General features: G+C 38.7%; 1 protein-coding gene across 1 annotated transcript in view; it reads right to left on the reverse strand.

Moving 5' to 3' along the window:
- Nucleotides 1-13,327: 13,327 nt before the first annotated feature.
- RPAP3 (RNA polymerase II associated protein 3) overlaps nt 13,328-15,033 on the reverse strand; it is a 41,368-nt gene continuing 39,662 nt past the window's right edge. Inside the window, exon 17 of the mRNA XM_059934564.1 lies at nt 13,328-13,589. Within this exon, the coding sequence (XP_059790547.1) occupies nt 13,504-13,589 (86 nt within the window). The 3' untranslated portion in view covers nt 13,328-13,503. The remainder of the gene's footprint in view (nt 13,590-15,033) is intronic.

Below are 15,033 nucleotides of genomic sequence, written 5' to 3' on the forward strand. Positions count from 1 at the left end.
GAGAATCAGGACTTTCAACACCACTCAGCAATACAAAGACTGCCCTTACCACAGTGTCAGTGGAGACCACAGTGGGAAACAACACTCCCATCTCCACCCACCAGTAAGGAGGACTCCTCACCCGCACCCCCACCACTTAGGAGGTTGAATGGAGAACACAGATTTCTACCTCCATCTGACAGAAACAGGGTGGTGGTGCTCCTCCCAACTCTCCTACTCCACCCCACCCCCGCTGCCAGAGAAGTGTCAGATTAAATCAGTTTTTAAAATAAGGATTAAATAAGGTCCAGAACCTCATACATAATATGAAAATGTCCAGGTTTCAATAAAATAATTCATTATACAAAGAAATAGGAAGCATTCAAACTGAATGAAAAAGACAATAGATGCCAACACTGAGATTTCAGTTATTAATATGACGTGATTTTAAAGCAGCCACAATAAAAATGCTTCAACAAGCAGCTACAAATATGCTTCAAACAAATAAAAATAGGAAATAAAAGATATAAAGAAAAACCAAATGGAAATTTTGGAACTGAAAAATACAATGAATGAAATAAAAATCTCAGTGGATGCGCTTAACAGCAAAAGGAGAAAACATAGGAGAGAAACAGTGAACTGAAAGACAAAACATTAGAAATTAACCTGAAAAACGGAGAAGAGAGACAAAAATACAGTCTCAAAGATCTGTAGGATTATTTTTTTAAAAAAGATCTAACATTTATGTAATTTGAGTCTCACAAGGCAAGGAGAAAAATGGCAGGGCTGAAAAAGGACACTAAGAAATAATGGCTGAAAACCTCCCAAATTTCCCAGGAGAAAAAGACCTACAGATTCAAGAAGCTAAGCAAATGCCAAACAGGATAAACCTGAAGAAATCCATACCAAGACACATCATAATTAAACTTCTGAAAACTAAAATCAAAGAAAAAATCTTGAAAGCAGCCAGAGAAAAATGACAACTCACATATAGGAAAATAACAATGACAGCAGATTTCTCATCATAAATCATGGAGGCTAGAGGAAGTGGTATTATATTTTTCAGTGCCAAAAGAAAAGAACTGTCAACCAAGAATCCTACATCCAGTGAAAATATCCTTCAGCAATGACATGGATATAAAAAATTTCTAAGATAAAGGAAAGCTAAAGTCTTACCAGGAAACCTACCCAAAAAGAATAGCTAAAGAAATTTCTCTAAACAGATAGAAAACAATACAAGGAGGAACCTTGGAATATTAGGGAACTAAGTAAATACAACAGGCTTTCCTCCACTTGAGTTTTCTAAATTATGTTTGAAGGTTGAAGCAGAATTTATAACATTGTCTGGTATGGTTCTAAATGTATGTAGAGGAAATAGTTAAGACTGTTATATTATAAATAGGGAAGGGTAAAGGGATATAAAGAGAGGTAAGGTTTCTATACTTCACTTGAACTGGTAAAATGACACCACCAGTAGACTGCAATAAGTTTTATATATATATATATATATACACACACATACATATATATCTATGTATGTATATATATACATATATATGTATATATATACATATATATATATAATGTAATACTTAGAGAAACCAATAAAAGAGCTATATTAAAAGATATACTTTTTTAAAAAGATAAATCAAAGTGGAATTTTAAAATATGTTCCAGAAGCACGCAGGAAGGCAAGGGGAAAAAAAGAAATGAAAAAAAATAGAACAAACAGAAAACAAAAAAATTAAATGCTAGACTTATGTCCTAACATATCGATAATTACATTAAATATAAATGGTCTAAATATATGAATTAAAAACAGAGATTGGCAGGTTGGATTATAAACCATGACCTAACTATATGCTGTCTACAAGAAACTCACTTCAAGTATAATGATATAAGAAGGTTGAAAGGATGGAAAAAGGCATATTATGCTAACATAAATCAAAGGAGTGCAGGAGTGGCTATATTAATATCAAGCAAAGTAAATTTCAGAACAAAGAAAATTATTAGAAACAAGAAGGGACATTACATAATGACAAAGTAAACAATCCACCAAGAAGACATAGCAATCCTAAATGTACATGTACCAAGAGCAGAGCTACAAAATATATGAAGCAAAAACTGATAGAACTGAAATGAGAAATTGACAGATTCCCAATTATAGTTAGAGACTTCAACATTCCTCTCAAAAATTGATAAAATATCTAGGCAAAAAATCAGCAAAGACATGGAAAAACTCAATACCATCAACCAACAGGTAGGAATTTATAAAATATACACTTAACAACAGTAGAATCCATAGTTTTATCTCAAGTTCCCACAAATCATTTACCATATCCTGGGTTATAAAACAAACTTCAACAAATTTAAAATAATAAGGATAATAAGGGAATACTACAAACAACTTTATACACATAAATAAACAATGAAGAAATCGATCAATACCTCAAAAATCACAAATTAGCATATATCACTCAATATTAAATAGATCATTTGAATAGCCCCATAACATTAAGGGAATTTAATTTGTAATTTAAAACTCCCAAAAAATAAATCTCCAGGCCTAGATTGTTTCACTAGAGAATTTGATCCAACATTTGAAGAAGAATTAGCACCACTTGTACACCATCCTTTGCAGAAAATAGAAGAGGAAAGAACATTTTCCAATTCATTTTGTGAAGTTAGTATTACCTTGGTACCAAAACCAGACAAGCAAGGAGGGAAGGAAGGAAGGAAGGAAGAAAGGGAAAGAAGGAAGAAAGAGTAAAGGAAAGGAAAGGAGAAAGGAAGAAAGGGAGAGAAAGAAAAACACAGGCCAATATCCCTCATGAATATAGATGTAAAAAAAAATTCTTAACAAAATATTAGCAAATAGAACTCAGCATTATATAAAGAGAATTATATACCATGACCCAAAGGGATTTATCCCAGGGATGCAAGGCTAGTTCAATATTTGAAAATCAACCAATATGATCCACCATATTAAAAGGCTAATGGAAAAAAAAATCACATGATCAGTAGTGCCAAAAAAGCATTTGAAAAAAATTTAACACCCATTTTTGATTTGAAAAAAAAAAAAAAACTTTGAGAAAAATAGAAATAAAATGCACTTTCTTCAACTTGATAAAAACTTTCCTATGTTCCTTCATGGAAATCCTTTTTATAAGTCTCTCCACCTTCATCTTTCCAAAATTTGTTGACATCTTATTTCCTAATGCCCTGTTGCCTTTCTTTTTGCTGTTCGTGATTGATTTATTTGTAATCCTTTACTATTATTTTAGTAGGATCTGAGGAGAGGGGGGAAAATGATGGTGCTTAATCCACCCTCTTTATCCAGAAGTCCCTACTCATCCTTTTAATTACCACTCCCTCTGAGAAGTTCTCTTGCTGATGTTAGAACATAGAAATCTCTTAACTCCTAATTCATTTGACATATAACTGTCTTCTGTCTTCTGTTTCAAACCTAGGTGAGTCCACACCTAGGTTTTAAGCTTTTTAAAGTAATAATGGATTTTTATATTTCCATTTACCCACTGAATATCCAGTACAGTATTAAGTGTTCACTATTTGATTGCTAAAAATAAGTAGATTAATTTTATGAATTTATAATATGACCCCATTCCTATATTCCAATTTAATTTTTTATTAATGTTTTAATGTGGTGGATCAATGAACATATTACATCATGGATTTCACAATGCACAAGCCCTATTATAAATGACAGCTTATGGGAGAAGGTGTAAGAGTTCACGTCCAAGTCCCAAAATGAAAAGCACACTGCCATCTCCTGGATCAAAGCTAATAATGCAGCCCTTGAAAAATGACATGAATACAGCTCCAAGTAAAAAGCAGATCTATGAAAAGTAATTATAGGTGAAAATGAGACTCTTTGCTTTCCTTCTAACAAATGTTAAGGATAATATAATTAAAATCAATATTGATCACTATGGTAATGAAAATCTTAGTCCTGAATTCAGGTCATTTACAGCTAGTTAAGGTGACCTGTTAAAACTGTCTTCCAAGTTCATCTAAGGAGCCGCACTCCCTTACATGATTTTCTTTTTCTGAATGTCCACCCAGCCTGGATTCAAAATTCTCTGGTGATCAAAGTTGTCATGTGGTTGATATTAGAGAAAACTTTGTTCTGCTTTGCTCTATCAAAAGCAATGACAATTAAATGAAATGAAAAATGAGATGGCAAATATGCAGTGCAACCTGACTGTAGCATTTCAGACTGCAGGCTGGAGTTTTTACCACAGACTAAAAATCCACATTTTGACTGACTCTGATTATCCAAATCAGGCTTTCTTGGATGGGAAAGAAGGTGATAGGGTGAGTCAAAAGGGCAAAGTCCAATCCCAGGTACCCAATGTAATAGACAAAATCAAAATCAAAATAAAGCCAACATCGGGGACTCACAAGCATTTCTGCATTCTTGTGTGTTTCCTGGCTTTTCTTTTTCCTTTGGGAAGATTCTCCCATTGTTCTGGGAAACACAGTTGGGGTTTTGGTCAAGGGAAGTCCTGAAAGCAGGAATAACACAAGTGCCAAGTGCAGAGGCTGCAGGCTGAGATGCTGAGCCTTCAAATGCAAGGCCCGTCTTCACGGAGAGTAGTGAAACTCTGCAGAGACTATGAGGTTTGCTCATAAACTGTGAGGTTTGGAACTGGGCTTGTTTCACCTGACTTAGGCAGCTCATAGTGGAGAAGGGGCACCAGTGCAAAGAAGCAGTGGACTCCAGGAGCAGGGCTGCCTGTTCTCTTTTCTGTCCCCTAATGCTCTGATGGCATCCTCAAGTATTCGGTAACGTTTTGTTAAACTCTGCCTTCTGGTATCAGCTGAGTTTGGGAAGCTAACGGAGAGGCCTGTGCCCACACGTGGGGTTAAACCGGCCTGGGGAGGAGCGAAGCCTGGAGGCTGTGAGGGAAGGCTGCAGCAGCCGTCCAGAGAAGAGCTGACAAGCAGTCAGGATGGACTTGGGCACGGGTAAGCACTCCCTGGGCTGGGTGTTGCTGGGACCCATTAAAGCCTGGTGTCTTCCAGTGACACAAGGAGGCAGCTCAGGTTATGTTTGGGGGCATCAAAGTGATGAATGATCCCCTAGAGCTGGAGCCCTAGTGATGATACCTAAGTCTATTTAAGTCTGGTACCCTCTCTGGATTCTGCATCTTGGGGGCTTCACATGGCCTTACTGTTTGGTCTGCAGTAGAACTGAAGGCAGATGGGGGCCACCTTACAGCATCCTCACCCTCCACTAACCTCAGCCCAGCTGTTACTGAGGTAACAATAACCAGAGCTATAAGTTAGGAGTGCGTAGCACTGAACCGACTCAGGAGAATGCTCACCCTGGAGACTCATGGATCCTCAAGTCAAGTTGTGAGCCCGGGACCTCAGCTTCTCCAGGCCCCACTCAGGCAAAGCTCTGAGCCTGTGGGAGGTGGCAGGCTCCTTACCTTACTCTTCTCCTCCATTTCCCCAGTTAGATCACCCTCTTCACTTCTGGATTACCCTAAACTCCACCTTGGCTTTGGTGTCCCAAGGCCTGCCTTTGGATTTTTTCAGAATCCTCTTCTCCAAGGCATGAGGATGGTATGGGTTTTATCAGATAAAATTATCTCTGCTAATGGGCCAATTCGCTCAAATTCAAATTATTATAAGGCCTGGGCCGAGTAAAACTGTTTGTGTTTCCAAGAGGTCTAGAATAGGTTTTCCAGGCACTGCAGCAAGCCAGTGGGGAGACGTATCTGGCAAGGGGCCCTCTGGCACTGCTCGGTGGCCAATCCAGGGCTAGAGCCGAGGACATGATCAAGTCTTCAACCAAGCAGAGCTTCCACCCTTGCAAGACTCTCTGGATAACACTGCTTGGGTCTTGAATTGTAGTCTCCTGGTGCTGAAATAAGATCAGTAGCTAGAGAAACAGACTGGCACATCAGTGGTCTCTATCTATTGCTGGCTAATAAATACATGAGTGCTTTCCTTTGGTCCTCTTGCCATCCTAACAAACTACCACCTGACCAATGAGCAGTAACTAATCACAGAGAATTCCAGGATGTTTAGCACTCACAAAAGGCTTCATACAAAGGGTAGAAAAGAGAGGATGGAACATGATATAATCTTTGGGATATCAAACCAATGACCACAAAACAGTGACAACTTCTTGGTCTCAACTTGGCCTTTTGCCACTGCAAATGCACTCCTTTACCAAAATTCAGGATCTGCCTTGACTTCATTATTATTATAGTTTTTGCTCTGATGTCACAGAACATACATATTCCATGATTCCAGTGAGACTAAAAAGCAAAATCCCTATATTATATTACGTAAATGGACTCTATAAAGAAAATATCAAAACAATTTATTGATGATAGAAATTGGGAGGCAGGGAAAATAGAAGAGAAACAGGTATCCCTGTATGCCGGTAGTTAAAACAGACTTGAGTATCATATACAGACACAGCCATTTCCCACCGCACACGTGGGCATGCACACAAACACACACACACACACACAAACATGTACTTCCCTCTCTCTGGCCCAAGGAAAGACAGACATTTCTGCACACTTCGTTCTGACTGCATTTTTGTGACGTCTCTTCCTCTTCAAAGCCCGGTCTGATATTTATTTTAGATCCAGGTCCCATGCACTAAAGTACTGAAGGAAGAATACCCTTCCACATCCTACAGGTCCCTAGAAAGACCTTGTGAAACTGGAAAAGGGGACTCTGCTTGGTGTAGGAAGGTGGGGCTTCTGACATGGTCAGTATGGGGCACTGGCTTTGGGGTGTGAAAAATGGGTAAAGGGGGTCAACTGAATGGTGACAGATGGAAACTAAAATTTTGGTGGTGAGCACACACTATAGTGTATATGGAAGTAGAAACATAATGTTATACACATGAAACTTACATAATATTATATATAAACCAATGTTAGCTCAATAAACAATAAATTCACTTTCATTTTGATTCCTATGCTTTCTGCCACGTACATGCTATTTTCTGACGATCCAGGGGGTGGCAGTAATAAAGAAATCCCAGCTGCCAGCCTGCTTCTCCCCTGGTCCTGCTTTTGTGTTATCACGAAGATTGTTCAGCTGTGACTGCAGCATAGAAATAAGAGTGTCTAAGTCAGTCTAACCTCTGTTGGACTCCCAGCTTCACAGGACAGCCTATCTCTCTGAGCATATTTTGAGCATTAAGTGAGATGATATATGCAAAGCCCTGGTACGGTGCCCAGCATACAACAGAGTGCATACAAATGGCAGCTAACAGTATCACTAGTCTGTTTGAACTGTTAGGACCAATAAGAGAGTTCCATAAAATTCCTATTCCCTTTCCACACTAATTTAGTATTCAAAAAATGTTTGCGGGTAGGAGCTCTCTGAACACAATCCTGTGAAAGAGAACTGAAATAATCCCCACTGACGATGAAAAGGTCTTTAATGTTCAGGCAAGTGCTTTGAGCCAAACTTAAAAGGCTCTTCATCTAGATTCTTCAGCTCATTCTATAGTGCTTGAATCCATTCATTCATTCATTCATTCAGCAAATATTTATTAACTTCCTATTATGAGCCAGGTAATGTGCTATGGAAACCATCTCTTGAAAACACATTGCATGTTTATATCCCACTGATATGCAGACTAATTCTAGTTCCCACTGAGTCCACGCTCAATGGTTTGTGGTGTAAAACTTGACTCAGTAAAGTCCGTATCATTACTGGATTCCATGTGAGGAGACCTGATAGAGGTTTCTGGAACCAGCACAGGGTTCTGAGTTATATCACTATTCACATGACTTTGGGCAAATAATTTAACCAAGTGCTGCCCTAAATATCTCAAGTTTCAAAGGTCAAATAGGACCAACTAAGTGTTGAGAAAACTATACAGCACAGAGCACATTGTTGTGATAAAAACTGTATATTCTCTATGGCCCTGATTCTTCGGGACAAAATTCCAGATGTATTCTAAACGGTGCTGCAAATTCCATTCTGCTACATGATTAATGGAATGATTGAGTCATCTACCCTTGTGTGTTTTCACCACTCTGGCTATAGGAATGGCTGTTTTTTTTAAACTCTCCTTTTGTAAAATTGAATTAATTCAGAATCACTTTTGCCTGGTGTTTGCGGACAATATACAGCAACAGCTGTCTCCAGCTCCACTCCCTTCCATTCAGTGAGCGTTTATCCTGCGCCCAGCTGCTCTGCTCTATGCAAATACAGTAGGCCTCCATCCCGAGACAGGAAGCAACTCAGGAGGCTCATTAGTGAAAGACAACGGACAGGGGTTGGAAGAGCATTTGATGTATTTCAGTAGCGTATTAGCAGCTGAGAATCTTTTATTACTGATGACATTTTTCCATACTTTTCAATATTTCTTATTTCTATACTCAACCTTTATTAAGTTGCTCATTGTATCCTGATTTCATCTGTCCCACACCACCCAAGGGATGTCCTTGGTTTCATGAAACTACATTTTCCCCCATCATCAGCCTCGGGGTCATCATCAATATGTCCAATTTGATGGTTTTAATTGTCGGTCAGTAAAGAAGCAGATTAGTTTAAGTAGATTAAACTAGACCACTGGAACTCAGGCATATCTTCCTCATTTACACTATTCCCCAGAGATAATAAACAAAAGAAGGATTCTAATGAGGCCTAAATTTACTTTTACCCATGTCAACTACATGACCGCCTGTTCCCTTTGATTTTTTTCTCTGACCACTCAAGCTGATTATTTCAAAACATGAAGTTTAAATGCTGCAGGATCATTATGTAAAATGTAAGATCCTCCAGGAAACACACCAAATGACAAGTCCACTACTGCTCTTCTCCCTGCGACCTCTCCTGCGTGAACAGGACTGGGTTTTGCTGTGCCATTAGGCAACTGCTGTCACAGCAATTTCCACTTCGCCATGTTACTACCCATCTGCAACTCAGGACAGCTAGAATGTCGTCACTCCTCCCCCACCTAACCAGATCCCACCTGTCCTTTGAGGCCCGCTCAGACCCCACCTTCTCCCTGCAACCTTCCCTGTCTGCTCCCCACATCTCCAGCTCCATTGAGCCTTTCATCACTCTCCTGCTGGCTTTGCAGCTGTCAACACAGCGCCAGTCACTGCCAAAGCACCATACTGATTCCATAAGCTACGTGGGAATCTACTATTTCCCATCTCCCATGTGCTTGGCTGGTTGCCATCAGAGAAGTCAACACAAAGTGAAGGAGTGTTGTCTTCTTAGATAAGCTGCCCACGGCCCTGGATCCTGGGATAGGAAGAGCCCAGGAGAACTAAGACACCAAGCCCTCTGTAGGCCCTCCGCACTGTTAACCACAGTCGCCACAAGAGTTGCATCTAGTGGGGCATACATAGCAGATGAACATTTATGAAGTACAATTACCCAGAGGCCTTTTTTGCTTACTTTTACACTCCATAGTAAGCATCAGTTAATGAAGGATTCCACATATTGAGGTGTTCAAGTAGGAGCAGCCCTTTTCAGATGTAAGGAATTCTGCCTCCTCACCACTGCCAGGTTGGGATTAGAAGGCCACAAGGACTGCTGTATAAAAGTAAAAGACATCACTCATATTGTTAAATGTCTTACGGCTAGATGAGCTGACGTTAGGGCTGAGTTAAAGTGAAGCTATCCATCCTCATGCTTCAAGGGGAAATAATTGAGTTTTTATACCTATACAAGCTCAATAAAACAATCATGTTAAAAAGGATTTTTAATCAAGTCCTTTTGTTGCCCCAAATTATTATTGATTTTAATCCTACTGATACGGGGATAACCCATACTATGTATAGTTTCATTTTTCTTCTATTTTCCAAGTGATTTCTGTGAAAAAGTTGTGAATAGTGTAATTCTCCAGTGAATTAGAAATTCTGCTTTATTTTCTAATGCCACCTGCTTTATAACTCGCTTCATGAAAACAACTGAATCTCTCACCTCTTTTTCAAAAGCAAATGTTCCTTAAAGTCTACTTTCTACCTTTTCAGATTTTTAAAAGCATGAAAACAAGATTTCTTTAACCACATCTGTGAAGATTAGCTGTAGCAAAATATCTGCAATCAAAGCCAATCAGTAGCAGCCCCCCAAAAAAGGATTTGGTATGTGGTAAACTAAATCGATAGCTTCTTTGTGGAGTTGGTTTCAACATCACTGAATCTTACTAAGGAGAAACTGTTTTCCTAGAGCCAGGATTAATGAGGGTCCTACATTAAATAACCACAGTGAGAGAAGAAATGCACTAACTCTAACCTAATCTAAGAAGAAAGGTGGTAATAATCTAGACTGATCCATCAATAAACGTTAACTGAGCCTCTGTCATGGACAAGGCCAATGTTAGCACTAAGAACACACATGACAGTGTCACGACCATCAAGGAGCTTAAAATCTAGTATGGAGTCAGGATGCACGCACATGAAAAATTAACAAATAAAAACAAATGAAAGGAGGGACTTCCCTGGTGGCACAGTGGTTAGGAATCCACCTGCCAATGGAGGGGACACGGGTTCAATCCCTGGTCCGGGAAGATCCCACATGCCGCAGAGCAACTAAGCCCACGTGCCACAACTACTGAGCCTGCGCTCTAGAGCCCACGAGCCACAACTACTGAGCCCACGTGCCACAACTACTGAAGCCCATGCATCTATAGCCCGTGCTCCACAACAAGAGAAGCTACCGCAATAAGAAGCCCATGCACCGCAACGAAGAGTAGCCCCCACTCGCCGCAACTAGAGAAAGCCCGCGTGCAGCAATGAAGACCCAACACAGCCAAAAATAAATTAAAAAATAAAATTAACAAAAACAAAAACAAAAACAAATGAAAGGAGACTGTAGCCAATCAAATTCAAACTCGATCCCATACAATAGCCTTGATAGTGTATGGAATTGCCTACAACCCCCAGGGCAAGTCAAGGGGCTCATGACATGTTACATGACCTTCACCTATGCTGATCCCTCTGCCAGGACCCCTTCCCTCCCATTGTGCACCTGGACCATCGCTCTCTTATCTCAAGTCTCATACCAAATACTGCCTCCTCCTTCCCTGTGCCACCCAGTCTGACTCAGAGATGCACCCTCCGTGCTCCCCCAGTGCCCTCTCCAAACTGTCAGGGCACTCATGACACTGTACTGTAACTGCTGGTTTATCTGACTCCCCAGCTACACTGCCAACTACCGGAGGGCAGAAACTGGGCCTGTGTTTTCCCCAGTGCTTAGTCACCTACCAGCACATTATAGACACTCAAGAAATGTTTGAATAGACGTGAATGAATGCCACCACGCCCTGTGGATTCTCCCTCCTTAAGATATCTTAAACTCAACCTGTCTTCCATCCCTTTGCACCAGTCAGTATAGTATAGAATGGTGGTTGGGCAAGTAGCCTTTGGATACAGACTACCCGTTACCAGGTGACCATGGGCAAGTTACATAACCTATATATGCCTCAATTTCCTTATCTGTAAAGTGGAGATAGCAGAACCTACCTCCTAGGTTTGTTGAGGATTTAAATGAAAAAAGACATAAAGCCCCTAATGTCAGGCGAATAGGCAGTACTTCACGTTACCCATTATTATTAGTTCAAATGTTATTTATCTCCTGCATTCTTGTATTCTTCTAATTGGTCTCCCTGTTTCTAGCCACACCATCACCAATCCACTGCTCATCACTGCTACCAGAATGATCTTAAAACTCAAACCACATGTCACTCTCTTCCTTAAAACCTTGAGTGGCTCCCCATCACTTTCAGAAAACTAGCTTCTTTGTCACTGCATTAAAGGCCCGTCATGACCTGGCTCCCACCCTCTCAACCATCTCCCCACAGCCAAGCCCCCACAAGCATCCTCCTGCCTATCAGCTGCAAAACCCCTGCAAAATCACCTTCTTATTAATGACTTAAGAAAAATTCAAGTCATTCAAACTTCATTATTATTATGTATAAGCTATACTTTATGACTAAATTTCATTGCCTGTTTATATATCATAAGACTATACATTTAGCAACATACAACATTAATAAACCCCAAGCATGTTGTAAAACATTGAGCTATACAAATTATGATCATCTTAATAAGTTATACCATGAACTGGGGAAATTATCTTTTTAAACAGATTGATTATTCCTCAAGTAATTGTAGGCATAATAATATGTATGCTGCAACAAAAATAAATTCTTAAATTTGACTGTCTTATTGATGCTAACAGCTATAGGATGGTGACCTAGTATTTTTTTTAACATGACAGCCTCTAAAATTAAATTGATTTTAGCAATATTTACAGGATGCCCAAAATTTGCTAAGTTGCTACTTTGAACATTTACTAAAATTGATTCCTACCATCAATTCAATTAAATTTTATATTCAATTAAATTTACCAAGTGGGCACCTAATTATGTGCAAAGGACTGGGCCAGGGACCATGCAGAACAAGGATAAGTAGAACACTAGCCTGGATTTCAAAAGCTCACAGACACCACACTCACATGAACCATGTACACACAAGCTATACACTAATTACTACCTTAAACATTCCTAGTTTTTAAACTTTTACACCTTGCTTTAGATTATCTGCATTCAGTTGAAATATAACATGGCTATGATGAGGAAAAAAAGCTGTAGCATTGAAATTTAAGTATGCTGTCAAGTAACCTATTTAAAAAGTCTAACTGAAAGTCTCCTTTCAACATAAATACTAAAAATACACATCCTGCAACCAAGCAATTTTATGTTAGTGAACTGGCACAATGGTACGAAAACGTTTTATAACGAAACAATCTGATTATCTACTTAACTCCTCTATATAACTTTATTCATATGCTAAGGAAGCAACCTTGTCATGTGGTTACAAAAACTCATGAAAATATTTTAAAAAATGTAACACTTACGGGGCACTGAAGAATGTATCTAAACTTAACATTTAAAATGACTTATAGGACTTCCCTGGTGGCGCAGGGGTTAAGAATCTGCCTGCCAATGCAGGGGACACGGGGTCAAGCCCTGGCCCGGGAAGATCCCACATGCCCCGGAGCAACTAAGCCCATGTGCCACAACTACTGAGCCTGCATGCCACAACTACTGAAGCCTGTGCACCTAGAGCCCGTGCTCTGCAACAAGAGAAGCCACCATAATGAGAAGCCCATGCACCACAACGAAGAGTAGCCCCTGCTCGCCACAACTAGAGAAAGCCCAAGCGCAGCAACAAAGACCCAACGCAGCCAAAGATAAAAACAAATAAATAAAAAAAAATTTTAATAAAAATAATAAAATAAAATGACATAAAACACTGATCTTTACAAGTATACCTCATTATTTATATTTTTATTTTCAGAAGAAAACTTATAAATAGTTCACTTACATATATTTCTCACTAGTTAAATCACAAATCACTTTATATTTAATTAGCTTACATCCAAAAACAGTACTTCTCCTGTATAATATCATTTTCTTAAAAAGCAAAACATTTTATTTTCAGTAGAAAACAATTTACATATGAAATCCAAAGGCAATAATTTCAGTAAAAATGGAAATCAACCACCGTATCTTTTCTTGAGTTCTTCAACAGAACTATCATTCAATCCTGATTTGCCTATGTGATTGAATAATACACGTGCAACTGAAAAAGAAAAAAAATTCATTTTAATCTCCATTTTTAAAAAGTAAAGCAAAAATTAAAGGGAGTAATCAAATCTGTTAAATATTTTTTACATTATAAAGCAATCATTAGGATTATTTATAAATTCTAATTCAAATATTTAAAAAGCCAACCTGAGAACAGAAAATTATACGGCAGTCCAATGATGTTTCTTAGCAGAATATTTTGCTTTGGCAGTAAAAAAATTTCCCCTACATCCTCAATGACATTAACTTTGCAGATTAAACATAATTCATTCTGTACTACCCTAAAGATTTTTGACCTGTGTAACAAGTACACTTTTACTTACTTAATATTCCAATTAACTTTTTCAAAACTTAAATCATTTTAAAAGAAAAATTTATATCACTACTATAAATTAAAAATTAGCAATAACATTCACAAAAATCATGTTTGATGGGCAAGCTATATATATTTTTATAATAACAATTAAAAGTTAAAAAAAGATTTGCTTATGAGTCATTTAAAATCTTTATCTTTCATACCACTGAAATGGCTGGTCTACACTCAACACTATGGAAAACGGGATTATAGTTCATACATTCCTCAACATTAAAACTAGCTAACAGTCTTTAATAATAATGACAATAATAAAAGACAACAACAGCTACTATTTACTGAATATTTAGTTACATGCCAGGAACCACTGTAAGTGCTTCCCATGTTTAACTTAGTGGACAGTGGTGACCCCACCAAGACAGTACTGTTGGCAGGCCAGTCTGAAGGACCAACTCACATTCTTTGACCGCACTTCAAGTTATCACATCACAGTGGCAAGAAATGCATTCACTCATGCACTGACTAAGAGGTTATTATGTACTAAGCACTGTTCTACACGCTGAGGCCTAGAGAACAAAGTAGACAAAGTTCCTGCTGTCATGGAGCTTCCATTCTATTAGGGAGAGAGAAATAATAAACAAATACTTAAAATACTGTCAGCTAGTTCTGTATTATGAAGAAAAATAAAGCGAGGTAAGATGACAGAGGGTGATGAGGAAAGGGAGGCAGGCAGTTATTGTGAGTAGGCCTGTGAGGAAAGGTGTCTCTGAGGAGGTGACTATTAGGTAGAAACTGAATGAAGTGAGGAAGAGGCAGGGGAAGATAGTCTAGGCTGAGGGGGAACAGTCAAACACAAAGACCCTGAGGCCATAAGAAGTTTGGCAATTTGGTATATTAAAAAGACACAAAGTCAGTGCAGTGGGGCAGAATGACTAAAAAAAGTGATAGAAAACGAGGTCAGAATAGTAATAAGAAACAGTAATACTTTCAGGGAATTTCAGGGACTGTTTCTGATTAAAGGTTAAGAAGAAACTTCTTTTGGTTTACCCCTATTAGGAATCTCTCTAAATTACATGTCCACTTCCCTAAGTTCAACATACAGAGTATTTTTCTTAGTGATTCAGAT

The sequence above is a fragment of the Balaenoptera ricei genome, chromosome 10 (genome assembly GCF_028023285.1).
Source record: "Balaenoptera ricei isolate mBalRic1 chromosome 10, mBalRic1.hap2, whole genome shotgun sequence".
NCBI classification, from domain to species: Eukaryota; Metazoa; Chordata; class Mammalia; order Artiodactyla; family Balaenopteridae; genus Balaenoptera; species Balaenoptera ricei.